Source organism: Delphinus delphis, chromosome 11, assembly GCF_949987515.2.
Source record: "Delphinus delphis chromosome 11, mDelDel1.2, whole genome shotgun sequence".
In the NCBI taxonomy this organism is placed as follows: Eukaryota; Metazoa; Chordata; class Mammalia; order Artiodactyla; family Delphinidae; genus Delphinus; species Delphinus delphis.
Genome location: NC_082693.1, coordinates 39,247,228 through 39,268,532, shown reverse-complemented (window position 1 = coordinate 39,268,532; position 21,305 = coordinate 39,247,228). Strand labels below are relative to the sequence as shown.

The 21,305-nt window shown below is 54.7% G+C and overlaps 2 protein-coding genes across 2 annotated transcripts; one reads left to right on the top strand and one right to left on the bottom strand.

Moving 5' to 3' along the window:
• Positions 1–351: 351 nt before the first annotated feature.
• On the bottom strand, positions 352–5,718 carry DNAJC22 (DnaJ heat shock protein family (Hsp40) member C22). The gene is given in 4 exon segments (XM_060024717.1): positions 352–3,484; positions 3,487–3,547; positions 4,840–5,565; positions 5,568–5,718. Coding segments are annotated over 4 exon segments (1,020 nt in total). The 5' UTR covers positions 5,691–5,718; the 3' UTR covers positions 352–3,374.
• Positions 5,719–16,437: 10,719 nt separating this feature from the next.
• On the top strand, positions 16,438–21,167 carry C1QL4 (complement C1q like 4). Its single transcript, XM_060026202.1, has 2 exons — positions 16,438–18,288; positions 20,331–21,167. The coding sequence occupies exons 1-2, from the start codon at positions 17,752–17,754 to the stop codon at positions 20,508–20,510; spliced, it is 717 nt and encodes a 238-aa protein (XP_059882185.1). The 5' UTR covers positions 16,438–17,751; the 3' UTR covers positions 20,511–21,167.
• Positions 21,168–21,305: the final 138 nt, after the last annotated feature.

The following is a 21,305-nucleotide window of genomic DNA, read 5'->3' as shown; positions in this document are numbered from 1 at the left end:
AAATTTCTTTTTTTTTTTTTTTGCTGCACCGTGAGGCATTTTGGATCTTAGCTCCCCGACCAGGATCGAACCATGCCCCCTGCAGTGGAAGCGCTGGAGTCTTAACCACTGGACCACCATGGAAGTCCTGGAATTTTCTTAATTATAAAACAAGAGAGTCTAGAGAAGGGGAGGGGAACACTTGTAACCCTACCATCACAATACAATCCATCATTCCTATTTATTTCTTTCTAACCATTATTTGCAAGCATTCATACACAGATTTACAGGAAGCCAAGAGGACCTTTTTTTAATACAAAATACACTAATACACTCTAGGAAAATTCATCCTTACAGGTAGAACCTTCATTCTATACCAGTAACTCACTAGACACTCAAGCACTATTTCCTTACATAGGCTGAAAAGAGTTTGAAAGGGAACTACTAGTTATATTTGCTTACTCTACATGTGCTAGCTTCTATATTACAGCAACTCTTTAAAAGTACGTACTATTATCTCAATTTTGGAGGAAACTAAGGCTCTAAGAGGCTAAAGAAACCCAAGATCACAGAGCTAAAAAATCATGGAACCAGATTCAAATCCTAATCCTAATCCTCCTGACTCTAAAACCCAAGCTTAAAGTCAAAAGACCATGCATAAACTGGGGGAAAATATCTCCAACACATACGATGAAGGGCTAAGGTTCCTAACAAGCAAGGATACCAAGAAAATAGATTTCACAGAGACAAACAGGAACACAATTAAAAAAAAAAAAGGTAGATGAAATTATCAGGCAATTCACTGAAGAGGAAATGCAAGGGCCCAATAAACATTTGGAAAGATGCTGAACTTTACTTGGAGTCAGGGAAAGGCAAACTGAAGTCATCAGATACTATTTCTCACCCATCATGTTGGCAAAAAATTAAAAGAAAGATAACAGTCCATACCGGTTACAAAGAAAGGCCCACTTGTACTGCTGGTAGAAGTGTAGCTTGTTTACAGTCTTTTCCAAAAGTAACCTGATACAGTATCAATCAAAATGTAAAGCATACATTCTGTTTGACCCTGCATTATCACTTATTGGAATCTAGCCTTAGAAAAACAAAAAGCACCAATACACATATTTAAAGATATTCATTGTAGCGTTGCTCATGTTGAAAAAATAGAAACTGCTCATCAATAGTTCCTGTTTGAATAAATTAAAATATATTTTTATAACAAAAACTCGTAAGAAAATTTGAGGACAGTAAAATAATTTTCCAAATCAAGTAAAACCTCAATCACTCTTTTGTTTCTTTTTCCTTATAGACTGTTTTTAATATATTTACATTTTGCAGATGTAGTACTACATAACATGTTAATAAATTACTAATTAATAGCCTATGAAAATGCCACATGATAATTTGACAAATTATGTTCTTCAAAGGAAATGTATATCAATTTCTGACTTTAAAAAGGTGTGACATTGTAAATTAACTATACTTCAATTTAAAAATACTGACAAAAAAACAAAAATAACTTGATATGATGAAACATTTGAGTAAATTAATAGTAAAAAAAAGAAGTGTGAAAGTTAATTTGTTTTTTTTTTTTTTTTTGGCTGCACCGGGATTGCGGCATGCAGGATCTAGCTCCCGGACCAGGGATCAAACCAGGGCCCCCTCCATCGGGAGCGTGGAGTCTTCATCACTGGACCTCCAGGGAAGTCCCTAATTTGGTCTTAAAATCATGGTATATAAATTCATTGGCAAATTTTTTTTTATATATGGATGCAAAAAAAACACATCTACAAATTTCATTCCTCTCAATTGATCTGACCATTTTTTTTTAATCAGTAGGGAAAACTAGCCAAAATAATTTTACTTTTTAAGAATACATATACCGGGGCTTCCCTGGTGGTGCAGTGGTCCAGAATCTGCCTGCCAAGGTAGGGGACACGGGTTCGAGCCCTGGTCCGGGAAGATCCCACATGCCGTGGAGCAACTAAGCCCGTGCGCCACAGCTACTGAGCCTGCGCTCTAGAATCTGTGAGCCACAACTACTGAGCCGCGTGCCACAACTACTGAAGCCCGCGCACCTAGAGTGCGTGCTCCCGAACAAGAGAAGCCACCGCAATGAGAAGCCTGCGCACCACAACGAAGAGTAGCCCCCGCTCGCCGCAACTAGAGAAAGCCCACGCACAGCAACGAAGACCCAACGCAGCCAATAAATAAACAAATAAAATAAATTTTAAAAAGAATACATATACCACTCAGAGTTAACTTCCAGAAAAAAGAAAAGGACTGAGTGTTGTACACACAAATAAAGAAAAGCAAGAAAGCTGGAGTAAGTGTACATAATTTTAACATCGCGTTCCTGGTCTCCAGTCTTCCTCTGCAAACTGAGGCATCTTGGGCTGTTCCTTCCACACTTGGGAATTAAATAAGGCCCCCTTGAGATTCTCAAGTTTTTGGTTCCCTAGGGTTTCCCCAAAGTCCCCATAAAGCCATATGAGATATAAAATCATGAATTTTCCCATGAGTCCCCATAAAACAGTGTCATCTGTTCCTTCTGCAATTTTCTAATGCATTCTATTTACACCTCTTAGGACACAGTTCAGAACACTGAATGGGGCAGACTTTGATATCTGTGTACCTGTGTTATGATCCCCCAATGGACTGTAAACAACGAGGGAGCAAGGTGTGTAGCTCAGAATCAAATCCCAAGTTTCAGGAAGACCTGACAATTCAGCCAGTCGAACCACCTGTGTAAAGTTTGAGGGCTCTCCACAATACACCAAGCAGAAGAGTCTGTGATAGGGGGATTACACCCTACCCCCCTACCCCATAGCAGCTTGTTCCTTCTTGGGAAAAGTATAGCTCCTAGGAAGTTCTCCTATAAATGGAATTAAAATCTTTTTCTGAAATTTTGAAACTTAACCTCAGTCTTACCCCTTGGTAGCCCACAGAATAGATCAAATCCCTCTTGTCACAGGACACCTTGTGAAATATTAGAACCCTTATATTTTTCTTCAATCACCTAACTCAGTGCTTTGCACATTAAAAAAAAAAAATTGTTAAGTAAACTTCCTCCATCATCCATCAATGTACCAGGGGTGAAATAATGTGGTATAGACTCTAAAAGATATTTTATTGGTTTTATAATATGTCTATCATTGCATTATCTCATTTTAAGAAAAAATAATCAGGAATACGATAGCCAAGAATTCAGAAATTCAAAACATAAACACATTCTTCTACCACAAAAGCTTTCTCACCCCTTTAAGGTTTTCTCATCTCCACTGCAAGTGACAGCTTCTTAAACACTGTTGGGATGCCTCATGTGGGCAAAGCTGGGCTGGGACAAGCTGCTCAGCTGTGCCAGGAAGAGTCCATCCTCAAAGGGAAGTTTCTTCTCACCTGCAGGATCCCCTTGGCTTCCTGGGCTGACTCAGGACTTCATACGCAGCCTGGATCTCCAGAAAGTGCCTCTGAGCTTCCTCCACCTGGTGCCAATTGTGGTCTTCACGAGCTCCAGGTATCTGCAATGTATTTCTTCATTTGTTGCCCCTTCTGAGAGACCCAAAACCTTAGGGAGACACAAGCTAACAAATTAGAACCTCATAAGTTGTCAGGGCTCCTGAGCCTCTCCTTGTTCCCTTCCTAAATCAGGCTAGAATTGGCTTCCACTTGCTGGTGGGAAAGGCACAGAACCTCAGATTAGAATTCCAGCCTTTTGAAACATGGACAACCTCTGGATCTCATGGCAAGAACCAAGATTCGCTTTTAATCACAGATGCTCATTTTCCAACCTGGAACTTGGCATCCCTGACAAGATCTCCTCCTTGCAAGAGAAATAAGCATATATGTCCACCAAAGACATGTACAAGAATGTTTATAACAGCTTTATTCAGAATAGTCCCAAACTGGAAACCACCCAAACGTTCACTGACAAAAGTGGATAGATAAACTGTGGTATATTCATACAATGGGATACTATACAACAATGAAAACAAACAGTTTATAATCCCATGCAACAGTATGAATAAATCTCACAAACATAATGTTGAATGAAAGAACTCAGACACAAAAGAGTACACACTGAGTGATTCCATTTATATGAAGCCCAAGAATAGGCAAAACTAATCTATGGTAATAGAAGTCAGAATAGAGGTTTTTTCCCAGGAAAGGAGCATAGATTGGGAAGGGGTATGAGCGAACCTTCTTAGTGCTAGAAATATTCCATACCTTCATTGGAGTGGTGGTTACATAGGTATCTATATAAAATTATTGTACTCTATATATGTTATACCTCAATAAAAAGTAAATAATATACATGTATCTTTCCCCACTCCCTGTTAGAGCCTCTGAACCTTCACCCATTGCACACAGAAGCCCAAAGAAGCCAGGACACCCTTCTGGGGGCTGACCCAGCAGACATGAAATCAGGACTTCCACATTACGGGTACCTGCTCCAATAAGGCTTAGCCTAGGGCTTCCCTGGTGGCACAGTGGTTAAGAATCCGCCTGCCAATGCAGGGGACACGGGTTCGAGCACTGGTCTGGGAAGATCCCACATGCCACGGAGCAACTAAGCCCGGGCGCCACAACTACTGAGCCTGCACTCTAGAGCCCATGAGCCACAACTACTGAGCCTACAAGCCTAGAGCCCATGCTCCGCAGCAAGAGAAGCCACTGCAATGAGGAGCCCGCGCACCGCAACGAAGCGTAGCCCCCGCTCACCGCAACTAAAGAAAGCCCGCGCACAGCAACGAAGACCCAAGGCAGCCAAAAGTAAATAAATAAATTTATATTTTCAAAAAAGGCTTAGCCTCACTTCCGGAGCCATTCCAGACAGGAACGAGAGGGAAGAAAACTTACCTGGTAAGCCAACTGACGCTTCTAATCCTGAAAACTGTGAACAAACTCATAGAGCTTTTACCACTCTTGGAAGTAGCCGCTGCTGAAGCCATGGTCTCCCACCAGCAGCTTCTAGACCCAGTAAGGCAGAAGGAGGACAGACTCCATCAGGTGCCCACGGAGGGGGAAGAAGCTGAACCAACTGAAGAAGGAGCCAAGGGTCTCTGCCACATAGCTAAGGGCGGCAGCCGTGTTGCAGAGGGCACTGTATGCTAGCGGGCATGTGAAAGCAAGGTAAGCCAGGCCCAGGCAGTAGAGCCGCACACTGAGCATCTCTGAGCCAACTGAAGCTTTGTAGAGGCGATGCTTCTGGGCTGTGATGCCAGCAGCCAAGCTGGTGGGCAGGATGGCTATGGGGTGGCCATAGAAAATAGGGGAAGTACGAAACGCTGCTCCTAGAGTGTTCTTAAAGTCTGAGGTCTGGTTACCAACAGCAGCCATCAGCAAAACCCCTAAGCCAGCTGCCAGTGGGAGGCCCACAATATAGAAGCTGCCCATGAAGGAGAGGCTAATGAGAGCCACAAGGCCAAAATAAATGCCCACTATCACCTGGGCAGCAAAGTGAATGGGACTCAAAGGGTGTGTCCCCCCTCCTGAACTCTGCCTCTGCCGCTGGGGTCTGTTGGCCTGAGCAACAAAGCTCGGGAGCTTCCAGAATTCCCAGAGCCAGCCTAGGCCATCCCTCCCCCCCCTCCGCCCCCCAGGGGCATCCAGAGCTGTGCGTGGCTGTCCCACCCAAGGTACAGGTGATGGAGCCCAGCAAGGCCCCCTACAGCCCAGAGGGCATAGGTCCTCAGGAGCCCCTTGGCCATCCTCTAGGAGAAGGGTCTCAGAACAAGTCCAGTGGTACCTGCCATTGCTCAGAATGCCAAAATCTGGGATCATCTGTGAGAATCATGGCAGTCACGGGTCCAGAGTTATCCTTAGACCCTAAGGCATGGAAAAAAGCAGTCATAAGATTATATCCAGGTCCCCACACAGTAACCATCTCTCCTTCCAATATTAGTCAAGTCCAGATCTTCCTGAGTGTCCCTGAAATTGTGGTTCTCCCATACCCTTAGGTCTAGCACCTCATCTCTGTGTTTTACAACCACAGTGACTCCAAATTTAGGGGAGAAGAACGTTTGAAATGCTTTCAGTTGAGTAACTGAGAACTCAGCACACGGACAATAAAAAGCAGGAGCTTAAATTTCAGACCTTCCCTCAGACCACTGACCTCCTGGTCAGTGGGGTGCGGGGGCCGAGGTGGAATGAATCGGAGTGAATACAATGTTCCCGAAAGTTCCTACACATTTTAAAAGTCCCCTGCCACACAGCCCGCTCCACCCGGCCCCAGCTCCGCCTGTGGCTGCCCTCACACACTTGGCGGAGATTTTAGCCCCTCTCCAGCCTCCCATCTCTCCAGACCAGGACATCCTCCCACAAGTCAACCTTGAAAGAAGTCCTGAGTTCCCTCCAGCTCTGAAAAACTACATTTTGACCTAGACCCTGGCACCCCGCAATTCAACCACCTCCTTCCAGGGCAAACTTGTAAAGTCTCTCCACAGCGGCCCGATGAATCCCCAGGATATCAAACCAGACGTAAAGTGCCCCTGCTAGTCTCTTCCCTCTACGCAGAGCGGGCCTCCTGACCACCAGCCAGCACCCGCTAGTCCCAGAGTGAGCAGCGGTACCTGGGCACCTCGGCTCCCAGACCCCATCAGATCAGTCATCTCCTCTGACCACAGAGTCAAAATGGCCCCTCTCTTTCCGCTCCCACTTCCATCCAAATGGACTTTGTCTTTCTGTGTTTGCTGTGTCACGGAAGTCGGGCCGTCCTGGCCAGGCCCCTCCCCAAGGCCCTCCCTGGCCCCTAAGGGATCACCTTTCAGGCTGGGGCTCCTCTCGCCCGCCCGCTCGGGTAAACTCGGTTTAAGGTGTTCCCGGCGTATTCCGCCTTCCCAGGCTCACCCCGACTGGCGCAGGGCCCACTCCAGGCCGAGAGCGCCTACACAGCGACACCACGACCGCCAGGTGGCGCTGCCGCTCGCGGACGGGAGGTGCCGGGCGGGTCCCCAGACTCACCTTGTCCAGATGCCCGGGCAAAGCAGCCCAGGGCGGTCCCCTATAAAAGCAAAAACAAGCCCTTGATCTCCCCTTTCCACCCCCGCAAATGGGAGGGTGGCTCCTCCCTCGCCGCAGGCTGCAGTCCTCTCTCCCTGTTCCACTGCCGTTCAAGGCTGTCTTGGATGGCTCCACTTCCAATTCCCCTAAGGCAGACACACCAGTGGACAGGCTGCAGAGAGGGGCTCTCCCCCTGAGTTCGCCTCACTGCCCCGCCTCCAGGCCTGCCAGTCAGGGGCACTACGTCTAGATCTGAGCCTGAGACCTGAGGAGCCTCCCGTTCCCCCAGGAACCCCAAATCAGCTGTATGTCGCTAACTTTGGCGAGAGGGAGAACCAGGAGCAAAAAGGGATGGGAGTGAGGGCCTCCCCGCGAGGAGAATAGTCTGCGTCCTCACGCCTCGATGCTGGAATAGAACTGGGATTCAAGATGCCTTCATTTTAATGTCGTGGGCTCCAACCCTGCTACGTGACCTCGGTCAAGTCTGGCCGCTTCTTTGGGCCTGTTTCCTCCTCTGTAAAGGAAAAGCGTGGATCTCCAAGGTCCCCCAGCTTTGACTTGGGGTTGCGGTGGGCCTCACCCATGTTGCCTCCCCGCAGTCGGCCGAATGCTTCTGTCCCCTCCTACGTTCCCAGCCCCTTCAGTCCTTATCCCCGCCCGGCGAGGGAACGCGGCTCCCCATGTTGCCCCCTAGGGCTCACTGAGGGGCCAGGGCTGGGAGGGGCCTCAAAGCGACACTGGAGCCGCCAGCTGGGGGGCGGGGGCGGACGGGGGCGCTGAATAATGAATGAGACTTAATTGGGCAGGCACTGCGCAGCAGCGCGCTAAGCTCGGCAAATAGCTCCAGCGTCGGCAGCCGCCGCTGGACAAACAAACTGACTCCGGGCGCGGGGAGAGGGGTGGGAGAGGCAGCGGCGGGAGGGGGAGAGAAAACGCAGGCCGCCTGGGCCCCCGGGCCGCCGCGCGCCCCTGGCTGTGAGGCAGGAGGAACCCCCGTGTGCCCGGCTGAGCTGACCTCCCAGAAAGTGAGGACCGGGGAGGAGGCTCAGGGCTTGACATCAGGAAGCCGGAACTGGGGCGGGAGAGAAGCGGATTGTGCGGTGGGAGCCAGGGCCCCAAGGGCTACTGAGCACGAGGAGAGGATGGAGAAACAAGTGAAGGGCGGAGGAGAGAGGGAGAAGTGAGAGAGGAAAAAGCGCACCGGGGGAGGGGCTGCGGCGGGGCGGGGGCGGGAGAAAAGCCGTTACCGAGAGGAAAGGGAAGAGCGATGGAGGAACAAGCGAAGGGAGGCGAGGGGAGCCGAGAGAAAAAGAACTGGAGAAGAGTCAAGGAGAGGGATGGGAGATGACCGGAATGAGAACGGCAGGGCGTTCTGGCGGGGCCCCTACCTCCGCCTCGCCCCGCTGCGCTCCCGCCCTAGCGCTCTCTCCAGCCGCCCGCACTCACTTTGTCACAATTACGGGGCCGTCACTCGGCCCGGATTGTTTTCCCCAAATTGTTGTTCTATAAACCGGCGAAGGATCTGACAAGCTGAAGCGGGAAGGAAGGGTCTGAGCTGCGGTGGGGACGTGGTGGTGTATTTACCCAGGGCGGACCCGGGGCGGGCCGGTGAATCCAGAGACCCACGCGGGAATTCTGGTTGCTGCCCCAGCCTCGTCGCTAACATCGCTTTTAACCTTCCTGGCCCTTCTCAGCCTCGGCTGCCTCGGTTTCCCCAAGAGAGAACTGAGAGGCTTGGAGGGCAGGAGCGGCGGAGGCGGCTGTAGGTGGGGCCCGAACTTGCCTTCTCACCCCATTCTCTTTTGTTCTCTGCTACCCCGGTCACATGGAGAGGGGGTCTATCCAGCTTGGCCTCCCCAGAGCGCCCTCGGGTGCCTGCTCATCCCCGCTGGATGGCCAGACTCTCAGCTCCGACAGGTCTGGGCCGCCCCCCGCCCCGCCCGCGCCTGCAGCCCCGGCTCCGCGCCGCTCGGTGCCCACGCCACCTTGCTGTCCCTCAATTCCGCAAACATCTGTTGCGCGCCCACTGTGAGCCAGATCCGCGCCAGCCTTCCCCCCACCTCTCCCCCGCCACCCTCCCCTTCCCGGTCGGCCTGGCCTGTCAGCTTCGTGACAGCCGCCGCTGAAGCCCAGGCCCCGCGGGAGCGGCCGGAGAGGAGCCGCCGCATGGCTGGCTCCGACACCGGCCTCCCCGGCGGCTCCAGGAGCAACGGAGGGTGGTGGCCGCTGAAGCGAGACCAGAGCCGCCCCGCAGAGTTAGAGCTGCGCTGGAGAGTGGGGAGCCCAAGGGCGGGCTTGTCTCTCGGTCTCTAAGGTCTATCGGTCTCCTCATTCCATTGCCCTGGGGTTGGGCCGGGCCGGGACCTCGTCTAGCTCCGAAAGCCTGGGAAGCTATTGGCTCCCGCGCCCCCTCCCCCAGTTCGGGTGATTTACACTCCGGCTCCGCTCAGCGGCCGCTTCCCAATCAGGAATATCGACCCCGGGCGGGGCCCCCGGGCCGCATCGATCCCTCTAAGGCTCGGGATTTAAAAATGTCAAATTTGCCTTTTCCAGGCGGGTGGAGGGGGCGGGGGCTTGGAGGAGGACGACTTGGGAATGGGGGGGGGGGGGCGGGAGGATAGCAGGACATCGACCAGGTGCCTGTGCCCTGAATGAGAAGCTACCAGGCCCAGGCCGTGGCCGGACCCTGACATTACCTAGCCATCCTTAGGTTGCAGTCCCCTCTGGATGGGGGCAGGAAGGAAGCCCTACGGGGCCTTCCCCATCCCCATGGGCCTCGCTGTTGTGCTGGGCTATTCCCAGAGGGAGAAGCCCCAGAGGAACAGAGAGAGATCTCTAAAGTAGGGAGACACATTTGGAAGAGACTCCTAAACGCAGAGACATACAGACACAAGGAGGGGCGCAGACACAAAGATACAGAGGCTCCAAGAGATACCCTATGTTTAAAGAAGAGCAAGGCAAAGGGAAGGTGGCTCAAAGACACACTGAACAAAACAGGGGACCAGAGACCCAGAATCGCCTCAACTCCCTGCCCTATAGACCCAGGAGATTCAGGACTGGGAAGGTCCCCCTTTGGTGTGTTTGAGAGTGGGGAAGGAGAGTGGAGACAAAGCCAGGTGGAGAAAGAGAGTTATTAGGGGAAGGAATTCGAATATAATTAGCATTATCCTCCCAAGGTGTCCACTAGGAACTGGACCTGAAATCCAAAAGGTAAGCGTCCTAGAAGCAATAGCCCAGGCCCCAAAGAGATGTGCTCTTTGAGAGGTCTAATGGTCTGCCCTTTCCTGTCCTGAGATCTACCTCTTCCTCTCTGTCCACCACCAGCCTGGGGAAGCCAGATGGGTTGTGGCTCACATCTTATATTGGAGACTGTATATGTGATGGCGACTGTGTATATGTGGGTATGTATGTGGACTGTAGAAAACTCTGGTGGTAAACACTTCCTTCCCCGGGACTCAGCAACTGGGTCTCCAGACTTTGGAAAAAGCCATCCACTACTTTCAGGAAGCTTGGGAAAGGGATGATGTTGGGGTGGAGGTGGTGGAAGGGAGCAGTTGTCCAAACCAGCACCCTCACAGTTAACATCTATCCCCCCTGCCCCACACCCGGCAGCACACCTCAGCTGTCACCGTGCACATTACTGTTTCCTACAGAACTGGAGACAGAGCTGACAGCAAATGTGTGTGGGGGGCACAGTCACGCGGGGAGAGGTGGTAGCTCATCCTCAGACACACGCAGCACACACCTCCACTGACAAAATCAGGCCGACACGTCCCTAACACTGACACACACAATCACTGACCCCCACACGCGACCCACACCCATCAATCCCTGTCACAACACGCCACCTCTGCGTGCGCAATTATGCACAGTTCCTCCTAGGTCAGGTACAAGCGCCTAGTCTTAAAGCCTGTCTACACCCTGTCTTGACATCTTAGATCTTCAATCGCCTAACCTAAGCAGAGGGCTTAGGTCCCCGTCCTCGCTCCCCAAATTCTTCAACCATGGCCAGCTCCAACAGGTAAAAGGCTGAGCTTAAGGAAGTCAAGTAAGTACCAGGGTCGAGGTGAAGAACCGGGAGCTGACGGGGCAGTGGGGCTGCTATACGCCTCCCTTATTCTCCTTCCTGCCACTGCCTCTTTCCCGGCACGTCCACTCGCGGCCCGGCCGGCCCGCCCGGCCCGCCGCCCGCCTGTCAGTCGAGTAATGAATGCGCGCTCGGGGCCCTGGCCCCCCCCCCCCAAGTCGTTCATCACTGCCAGCACCGCCCACCTCTCTGCCGCCCTCAGGGAGGGCTAAGCGGCCCAGGCGGCGAAAGCCCGTCTCCCCCCACCTCGACTAATAATTGTCAGATTGAGATGTTGATTTGTCAGCTGGGAGCTAGCGCCAAAGAACCCGCAGTAAAAACCGGACTCCTTGAACTTCCTCTGGCTCCATTCGGGCTCGCCCAGCCTTGCAGCTTTTCTGGATTTGATGTGCATGGGTTGGATTTCACTTAAGAGATCCGGGTATAGAAGCGCAGTATCATTTTATTCCAATAGGAGGCGCACCAGGCTACAGACCCTAAGGGGGCTCGTCCTGGGCTCGGTTCCACTTCTTCAGATCCGAGGCCCTAAGGCTTTGTCCCGCAGCCTCCTAGCAGGGGGCGCGTTGGCCACCATCTTCCTCTCTCCCGCAGCTGAAGTCCCCGCTTCTGTACAGGAAGCCCCCAGGCAGCAGTCCCACAGTCCGCCTTCAGGGATCTGGGGGGGGCCATGTCCTGCCCTCTCTCTCCTCCAGGTACCTCCGGCCTCCCGCAGTCCTCCATTCTCCAGCAGGAGGCGCCCCTGTTGCAGGTCCGCCTTCGCCATGCCCTAGGCACCTAGGCTGCAGTCCCGCCCTCGCCCTCCCCCAGCCCGGGCCCCGGAGCTCCCCGGGAGGCCGGCTGAGTGACGGGCGGCCGGTGATTATGCGGAGGGGGAGCGGGGTGCGCCGCGGGCGGCAGCGCTGACCCTTCACATTTCCGATCCGCCGGGACCCTCATCCATCCGAAGCTGCTCTTTGTCTGGCCGCCTAATTGCCAGCGGACAGGATGGATGGCGGGACCGACAGCCGCGGAATCCCTAATAAAGGCCGCGGCCGCCGGGGAGGAAGCTCGGGAAGGAGGGGGAGAAAGAAGGAAGAGATGGAAGGAGGTGGGAGGAAGCACCGGGCCGCGGCCGCCGGCTCAGAGACGCTATGCGCAGCGCACAAGGGGGGGCAGATCTTCTAGGGTGCGGGACCAGGAGTCCCGGGTCGACGAGGGTCAGGGCGCCGTGGCTGTGGGGTGTGTGAAGTCTCCTGCTTGATGGAGAAAAGGAAAGAACTAGGGGCCCCGGGCAGAAAGCATGCTACGGCCGACCTCGTTTCGCAGGGCCTTCGAAGATTTCAGCTTGGCGCTGCCCCCTGCGCTCCGGACTCCCACCAGCCGGAGCCCAGCCCTCCGTTCCCCGCATCACCTCTCCTCTGCTCACCTGTCGGTCTCCCAGGGCGGGATCCAATATCCCGGAGGAGAAATGAGGGGTCTGACAGCTGTCTGTGCGGCCGCTCGCCACATTTCATTAACTGCAGGCTGGAGTTGGTGGACGGCGCGGGGAGAGGGGAGCAAAATGGGGTGGAGAGAGAGGCTATGGCGGGGAGCCGCACCTGGCCAGGGGTCAAGGGCTGGCCTGACAGATACCTTGGAAGCAATCTCTAGCCCCTCCTTGTGGAGCCAGGAGCCTGTTCTCAGCCCCGTGGGCTCTGGCGGCGGCCCTTAGAACCTCAGGCTGCACTGAGCTGCCGTGCCAGGGGATCCGTGCGGCGGATGAGTAGAAGCCCTGGGCCCGGCGGCATACTTGCTCCCTCGCCGCTCGCTGGGGCCTGTCGACCCTCTGCGCCAGAGGGCAAAGTGTGCGCGGGCTCTTGGGCCGCTACTGTTTTCCCACCGGTGGCGAGTGGAGAGCTGTCCTCAGCCCTCTGGCCAGCTTTCCTACCTTTGGCCTCTTGAGCACGTTTTTCTGCAGTTCGCTTCGTTTCCCTCTCCCTCCCCTTTCTCTTCCCTCTCCTCTTCGGACTGAACAGCTCTTCTCCGCAGCTGACTTCGGCCGACATCCTTTAGCTAACAGCCGAGCACCTGTTGTGTGTCAGCGCTGGGGGTGGGGGATGGGGGACACCCTGAGCCAAGGCCCTGCCCCGTTGGCCTCACACACATAGGTCTCCCCTGAGACCAATTCAAATCTCTCTCCCCACTCCAGTCCTGCTTCTCTCACCCTTCCACTGCCTTGGGTGTCATTTCTCTTCTCCAGGGCAGTGAGAAGGAAGCCAGGAGATCGGAACTCCAGTTCTAGGGCTGCCACTTACAAAGTGATACAGGACAAGGCATTTCTCATTTCCAGGCCTCAGTTTCCTCATCTGTAAAATGGAGACAATACATCCTCTCAGGGAGGCATCGAGGATGCAGTAACTCTCAAGTAAAAGCCCTAAAATGCTGTAAGCACGCAATAATGTTATTTCCCTATCCATGTTATTCCCTTTCCTCTCAGGTGGGCATTTTTCCTTTCTCTTCATACCAGGGGTCTGGTACCAGGCAACCCAGGTTGCTTCCAGTTCTGTGTGATCTTACATGTAGGAGCTGAGAGCCAGAGTGTGTGTATGGGTGGGGTGGAGGGAAGTGGAGAAGAACCACACTATGGACGGCCCTGAAGGGTGAGGAAGGAGAGAGGGCGGGGTGCGGCAGGCGGTGGAGTGCATTTCCTTAGATCTTAATGTAACGTCAGCCAGCTGGTTCCTCTGCTCTTATGGATGAGGAAACTGAGGCTTGTGGAGGTTATACTGCAAGTGACAGGGGTAGATCACACTACCAGGATCTTTCCTCCCATGAATTTTCTACTGCTCATTTCCTCACCCCCTTTCTTCCCTTGAAGGGGTCTGGGTCAGTGACAAGGAGTGTGGGAGAAGGAACAAAAAGAGAAAAACTTCAAGGAGCCAGGACCTTTCCGCTAGACTTCATAAAATTTTAACAAGAAAACTTCCTCAGAGTAGAAGGCACATATCACATGCAAATCATATGCTAATCACATGCTAATCTAAAGTCTGGTCCTCAGAACTCTGACACACACCTGGCCCTAAGCCCTGGGGGAAATTCTTGGGAGACCCCTAGGTTCCAGGACAGGACAGGTCGGGATGGGTTCTATTTAGAGTCAGGTTATGGAGTTAGGATTCATTTTAGGATTGGAGAGGAGTCAAGTGTATACTTTGGGATTAGGGTCAGGGTTAGTGCAGAGTCAAGGGCAGAGGGTAAGGCAGGATTCAGTCTGGGCTGTGCTTTTAAATAGGGGAGGCTGGGGAACTCAGTCTTCCTCTCCTCTCCCCTCCTCCACTGCCCATTCTATGTCCTGCAGCACACGTCTCTGCCTACCTCCCATTCCCAACCACACAACCTCCCTGGGGCCTCCCAGTCTGGCTGCCCAAGGAGCTCTGGGTAAATTGTCCCAGACCCCAGCCTGGGCCCCAGTATTTCCTCTTGAGCCCAGACACTTGGCTTCTGGCCCCAGGAGCTGGCCTAGCTGACCCTAGCTGGCCTTGACCCTACCCAGGTCCCTTCTCGGCCGAATGTTGACAGCTGCAGAGGAAGCAGTAAGGACCTGGTGAGCTGGCAGCTTCATTCCAGAGCGTGGGGAAAGAGCAACAGAACATGAATAAATTCATGGAGCTGGCCCCTCAGCTCCCTGTGAGCTAAGCCTGCTTCCCCCACCATACACACCCGCTACCGCCTGCAGCCCTGCTGGTCACCGAAGCTCACAGCCTGGGCTGGGGATGGGAGGAGAAGGGAAGCTCCGAGAGAAGAGGGCTAGGACCTGACAGGGGCTGAGGTGAGGGGCTCAAAAAGAGGGCCTTGGTTAGTAGGAGAGAGGGGTGGGGAGCGGGGCTGAGCAGAGAGGGCCTTTAGTGAGTGGGTGGCAGGAGAGGGGGGAGGAGGAGGGAGAGGGGTGGCAGGACCTGGGGCCGATGAGGCTTGAGGATCGGGTGGTGAGGTCAGTGTGAGCCCTGGCCTGCTCTCCTCTCTGATCCATCCATCATCCAGCCTAGGGGAGCAGATTCGGAATTAGACATGCACGGGCCGACATGGCCCTCAGCCCCCCGAGGAAGACAAATGGCAACAAAGACCTTGAATAAAATTTGTATTTATGGTTGGAGGAGGCCCCACCCCCACTGACTGCCAATCCTTTCTCTCCCAACCCTTTCAAGCATGTAGGGGCCTCCCTCCACACAGGCCCGTCCTCAGCAACCTCCTTCTTCCTGCACCATTACGGGCTGGGAGGGGCAGGGAAGGAGTACAGGAAACAAGAGATGAGGAAATCATCTTCCACCCAATAATTATGCCCTGATGTGCCCTGTGCTCTCCATTTTACATAATGTACTCTTATACATTACAGTACTGGCTTACCCTAGTCTCTAACAGATCCTTTGCAGTTGTCCACCTCCAGGGCCTCCGAATACCCCACTTTTGCCAGTCCTGGAACCTCTTCTCCAGGCCTCTGGCCCTGGAGTCCCTGTGAGCAAGAAATTTCTCCCAGAGGGGCGAGACCCTGAGGAAGGATGCAGACCCCTCACAGAGAGGGACCTATCAAAGCTTGTGTTTCCTCTTGGTCACCCGAATGACAGACACAGCCACCCCTCACAGGTGGGTGCCTAGCACTGAAACTGCATTTTAGTTATATTACTTTCCATAACCAATTTCAAATTTCAAATCCCTCCCCCAAACATTTATTATGTGGGGTCCAACTTCTCTGAGTTTCCATCTAACCACAGCCCTTTGTGGAAGGGTGAAGGGGCAGAGATCCTGGGGCTGGACAAGGTCTGGGACCTGAGCAGGGGTGGGACTGGGCTGGGCTGCCAGGGCAAGAGCTGCCTTCTGACTCTTTCTCCCCAGTAAACTCTCTACTCTTCAGTCCTGAGATAAGAAAGATGACATTCATGGGGTTCCACATTTAGGGACTAAGAGGAAGACAAATATAAAACCTCCCTTCAAACAGCCCTCACACATACATACACAAAGGCAATCCACAATCCACAATCCCACTCACCCAGGGACACACAAGGCCAGGGTCCCATGGACACGTCCACACTTGCCAGCACACTGTCACAATGCACAGGCCCAGAGCCTACCACACTGCTCCAAGAAGCGCCCCGCCTCCGCGTCGTCCCCACAGTTGATATGTCACATTGGAGTCCGAACACGGACCTGGGTGTCTCTCTGCAGCGCGCCATTTACATTTCTCTCTCGATCTGTCAACCTGTCTTGGCTCCTGTCTCTCTCTCTCCGTCTCTGTCTCTCCTTCTCCCCCTCTGGGGCTGTCATTTAGTCTCTTTTTCAAGCTTTGTCTCTGTCTCTGCGTCTCTATCTGGCTTTGCATCCCTTTGATTTCTCTGTAGCTCCTCTGCTTTCCTGTCGGTTTCCTGCTCGCTTTCCCAGGCTGGTCTGTTTTCTCACTCTCTCTGTTCCCTCACTCTCTCGATTGCTCTGCGGCCCCCTCCGCCAACACTGGGGGTCGAGGGTAGAGGTGCCTGGAGATTTGCCTTTTCCAGTTCAGGCCAACCCGTACCCGTTGAACCCTTTACCATATGTTATTCGGTCACGGGCACTGAGTGGCGAATTTCTATTTTTTTCTAGTCCTTGTTGTTTGCTCGTGGGCTTTTTTCTTTTTTCTTTTTTTGAGGGGGGGAGCCGGGGAGGGCTCTTTTTAGCTCTGGAATCCACGTCTGTCTTCTGTGTGTGTGCATCTCCACCGCTTTTTATCCCATCCCCGTTTCTGGCCTCCTCCGGGCTCTGAGAATACCAAACTCAGGGTAGAGGGTGAAAGTAAGGATAGGGTGAGGGCAGTGAATCCCTGCAGAATTGGTTTAGAGCCGGTCAGGAACCGAGAGGCTGTGGGGACGCGGGTGGGGGCCGTGGCCTGCCCCGCCTCCACGCTTCCCTCTCTGGGCGCCAGGGGTCGCTCCGCCCCCGCCCCCCCCGCCGCGGCCTCTTAGAGCGGCTCCCGCCGCGTCGCGGCTCACACCACCCGCACTGCCGCTCCGGGAGGGAGGGAAGGAAGGTTAGGGACGCAGAGAGGGAGAGCGCTAGCTGGAGAGAGACGCGGGGCCAGGGCTTCAGCAGGGGCTGGGGCCGCGGCTAGGGTAGAAAGGTGGGTCAAGGCTCGCCAAGAGCCAGAGCGCAAACCTGCGAGGAGGTCGCGTCCGGTGGGCGCCACCCGCAGCGCAGAGCCCCGGACGTCCAGAGCGCGGAGAGTAGTCCCAGCTCCGGCCGGGAGCTATCCGTCTGGGTAGCCTGGGACCTAGGCGCCGCCATCCTCGAGAAAGCAGCTGTCCGGAGGGCAGGCATCCTAGATCTGTAAGAAACCAGCCGTCCGAGAAGCCACCGATTTCAGGCGCCTGGGAACGTTAGACTGAACGAGAGGGTAATAGAGGACCACGGACTCTGAACTGTCGGGAGCTGTCCCTGGTCCAAACAACGGGGGGACCTCCGCCTTGACGGAAGGTTTGGGGAACGGCACCACTGAGGCGGGAGCCCACAGGGGCGGGGGGGCCGGGCGCAGCCGTCGGGGGGATCCCGACCCAGGCCCGAGCCCGGTCACCGCCTCTGGCGCCCGCGGAAAGCCCCGGGCCTCCGCCACCATTGCACCCAAGAGTGAGGAGGATCTGCTGGCCCTGGCCGCGTCGCGGCTGAGCCGCCGCAAGAGGGTGGCGGGCGCGGCCGTCGGGGTGGCCATGGTGCTGCTGCTGCTGGTGGCCATTCCGCTGCTAGTGCACAGCTCCCGCGGGCCGGCGCACTACGAGATGCTGGGTCGCTGCCGCATGGTGTGCGACCCCCACGGGCCGCGAGGCCCAGGACCCGACGGCGCGCCCGCCTCCGTACCCCCCTTCCCTCAGGGCGCCAAGGGAGAGGTGGGCCGGCGCGGGAAGGCAGGTCTGCGAGGGCCCCCGGGACCACCAGGTCCCAGAGGACCTCCAGGAGAGCCGGGCAGGCCAGGTCCCCCGGGCCCTCCAGGCCCAGGCCCCGGCGGGGTAGCGCCCCCTGCCGGCTACGTGCCTCGAATTGCCTTCTATGCTGGCCTGCGGCGGCCACACGAAGGTTACGAAGTGCTGCGCTTCGACGACGTGGTGACCAACGTGGGCAACGCTTACGAGGCAGCCAGTGGCAAGTTCACCTGCCCCATGCCAGGTGTCTACTTCTTCGCTTACCATGTGCTTATGCGCGGCGGTGACGGCACCAGCATGTGGGCGGACTTGATGAAGAATGGACAGGTGAGCTGCCCCTCTCCCACCCAGCCCCAGACAAGGTAGCTTTCTAATTCTCCCTGCATTTATTACGCAACCCGAACCTCTTCCCCAAACACCGTCACTAAATCCAAGAAGGCCACATTGCCAAGAACTTGTAAATCGCTTCATTTAGTACAAAAGGAATTGGGGGGCCAGAGAAAGAAAACGACCTGCCCAGGGTCTTATGGAACATTAGGAATGGTGTCAGAATTAAAACTCAGAGCCTCACACTCCGACTATAGGCAACTATACAGCAAACCTCTTTGGTATCTCACCCTGCCTCTTAGCCTCTTTTCACCTGTCTTGGGCAGCCCTCCTGGCCTTTGGGTTACCCAGCCACTTGATGGGCAAGTTACCGGAGTCTGGCTCCTTCGAGTTAGAATGGAGTCCGGGTATCACGCCGTGGGCAGTTGGTATCTGTTCCCGTATGGGGGTCATTAAGCTTGGATTTTCAAGGAGAAGGTAAAAAAAGAAAGAAAACACTGTCTCATTTTCCAGGCAACTCTATTACTAGTCCCAGGGCCTGAGGTCAATTCTAGAGTGGGCCTTACCCTCAGCTAATACTGAGTCCATAGGCAGAGGTGGAAAATGAGGCAGCACTGGGGCCAGCCAGGCGGCTTGCAGGAACGAATTTGGGAGAAGGGAAGAGGCAAGAACAGATAAAGCAGAAGCCTTGGACCCCGGCCTGGTCCCTGCTCCTGTGGTCAGAGTCGGAGTCACTGCTGCCTTAGCTTGGAAGAAAAGTCCCAAAGACTCAGCTCAAGGTCCAGGACACGCTTAGGGGGAGCCAGAGGCCACAGGGGTGGGGCTGGGGAAATGTGCCTGGGCCACGCAAGCCGCAGGGTGTAAGGTTAGGGCTGAGCTGTGACCTCCGAACGCCCCGTGCGCGGTGGGGTGATTTGACCGTGGCGCGTCAGGCCTGCTTATCCCACCTGTCCGAACCCCAGGTCTTGCTACCGCTGCAGCACCCTTCCGCTCCAAGAACCGAAGGCACTACATTGAGGTCTCCCCCCAGCAGGGCCGCCCCAGGAGCCCAGGGAAAGGGAGTGAGAGTGTATGTGTGTAAGACTGTAGCGTGTGTGTGCGTGATTCAAGTGTGTCTGTGGGTGCGGGGTGCGAAGGTGTGAGAGTAGAGCGGTGGCTGCTTGCCTGTGGCACTGAGTAGGTGTGTGTGGTCTGTGCGGCGTGTCTGTGAGGGGCGGAGGGGGGGAGTATGTATCTAGAGTGCGTCGCTTCCCGAGGGGGCGGGGGCCGCGTGGCTCCCACACTGTATTCCGCGGTGCGGGCGCTGCGGCTTTGGGCACGGTAAATAGTGATTAGAATAATGATGAATAATTAATCAGTTAATAACCAGCCCCCTCGGGACAGGAAGAGGGGGGCTGGGGAGGGGGCTGGCTGCGACGCTGAGGCGTCGGTGAGGCGACCTACAGCAGCGAGGCCAGAGGGGAAGAGGCACTACCTGTTTGGGCGGAAGGCGACCCCCACGTCGGGGCGCCCGCGGGCACTAGGAGGGACAATCGAGGAGGATTACATCATGGCATCTTCCCACAGCCTGCACCCTTGCTTACACACGCACAGACACACCTGTGCCCTATCTCTGGGGGAAGGGAGCACAAGTTTAGAAGGTCCGAGTGGGTTCAGAATCTTAAAAATTATCCTACAGTCTAATTTTATTTTTTAAATAAGAATAATAGCAAAACCTATATAGCATTTTCTTTGTGCAAAGCGCTGTTTTGTAACACACTTCGCACGTAGTAACTCATTTAATCCTAACAACCTGAGGAGGTAGGTTCTATTACTACCTCCTACCTTATAGCTCAAATTAAGGACCACAGAAAGCGTGAAACTTGCCCGAGTCCCAGCAGCTAGTGAATGGCAGTGCCTGCGAAGCACCTTGTCCTTCCCAAACCCTGCAGCCTGCTACCCTCGCGTCACCTTCACAGGCCCAGCTGCATCTCCTCGGCCGACCCCTCATCACCCCAGCTCCGCACAGGGCATGAGTGGGTTGTTCTGTTCCCCTTCTCTAGGTCCGGGCCAGCGCCATTGCACAGGACGCGGACCAGAACTACGACTATGCCAGCAACAGCGTCATCCTGCACCTGGATGTGGGAGATGAAGTCTTCATCAAGCTGGACGGCGGGAAGGTGCACGGCGGTAACACCAACAAGTACAGCACCTTCTCTGGCTTCATCATCTACCCGGACTGAGTCGGGCCCCATCCCCCGCCACCCCTCCGCTCCCCCCCTCACCCACCTTCAGCTTGCCCCACCCAAGGCGCCACCCCATCCTTTGAGAGACTGGGGGTGGGACGGGCCCTCCCGCTCCCGGAGGTGGCCTTTAATGGGCGGACTCTTGGTGCTCCGGGGTATAACTGAGTGGCTGGGGAGCTGAGGAAACCGGGCGGAGGAGCAGAGCGGCTTGGGAAGGGACCACCAGCATCCGCGCACATGCCTGTGAAAGCCGGGCCAGGAGGGGGGCGCAGGTCGTGGCCCTCTCTTCTCTCGGGAGCTAGGAAACAGGTTCACTAACTGCAGCACAGAGGCACGGAAAGCAGAAAACAGAAGGGAAGCCCTGGCTTTTGGGGAGGGAGAGAACAGAAACAGAAGGAGCCCTTCTAGGCGGGAGGAGACATCAGGGTGGGTAGGCGCTGGTCCTCTGTCATGACAACTTCTCTGCCATCCCCTCCTCCCCTCATCTCCATTTTCAGGCTTCAGGCTCTAGCCTTGGCAGCCTCCCTGTGAACTGGAGGAACCAGGAAATTCTTTCCTAGCATTTAAAACTCATCCTGCAGTCCCCATTTCACCCCCATCGGGGGTTAGGCCCTGGGGCTACAGCTGCTGTTGCCTCTTCCAATAAAGTGAAGTGGGAGAATGTGTGTGCCTCTTAACTCGGTGCACAGAGTGGGGGAGAGTGGCTGACCCTTTCCTCACTCCTCTCAAGGACCCCTACCCTATCACTCTCTGCCAGAGGCAAAGGTTTCATTATTCCTGGCAAGGCCTGCC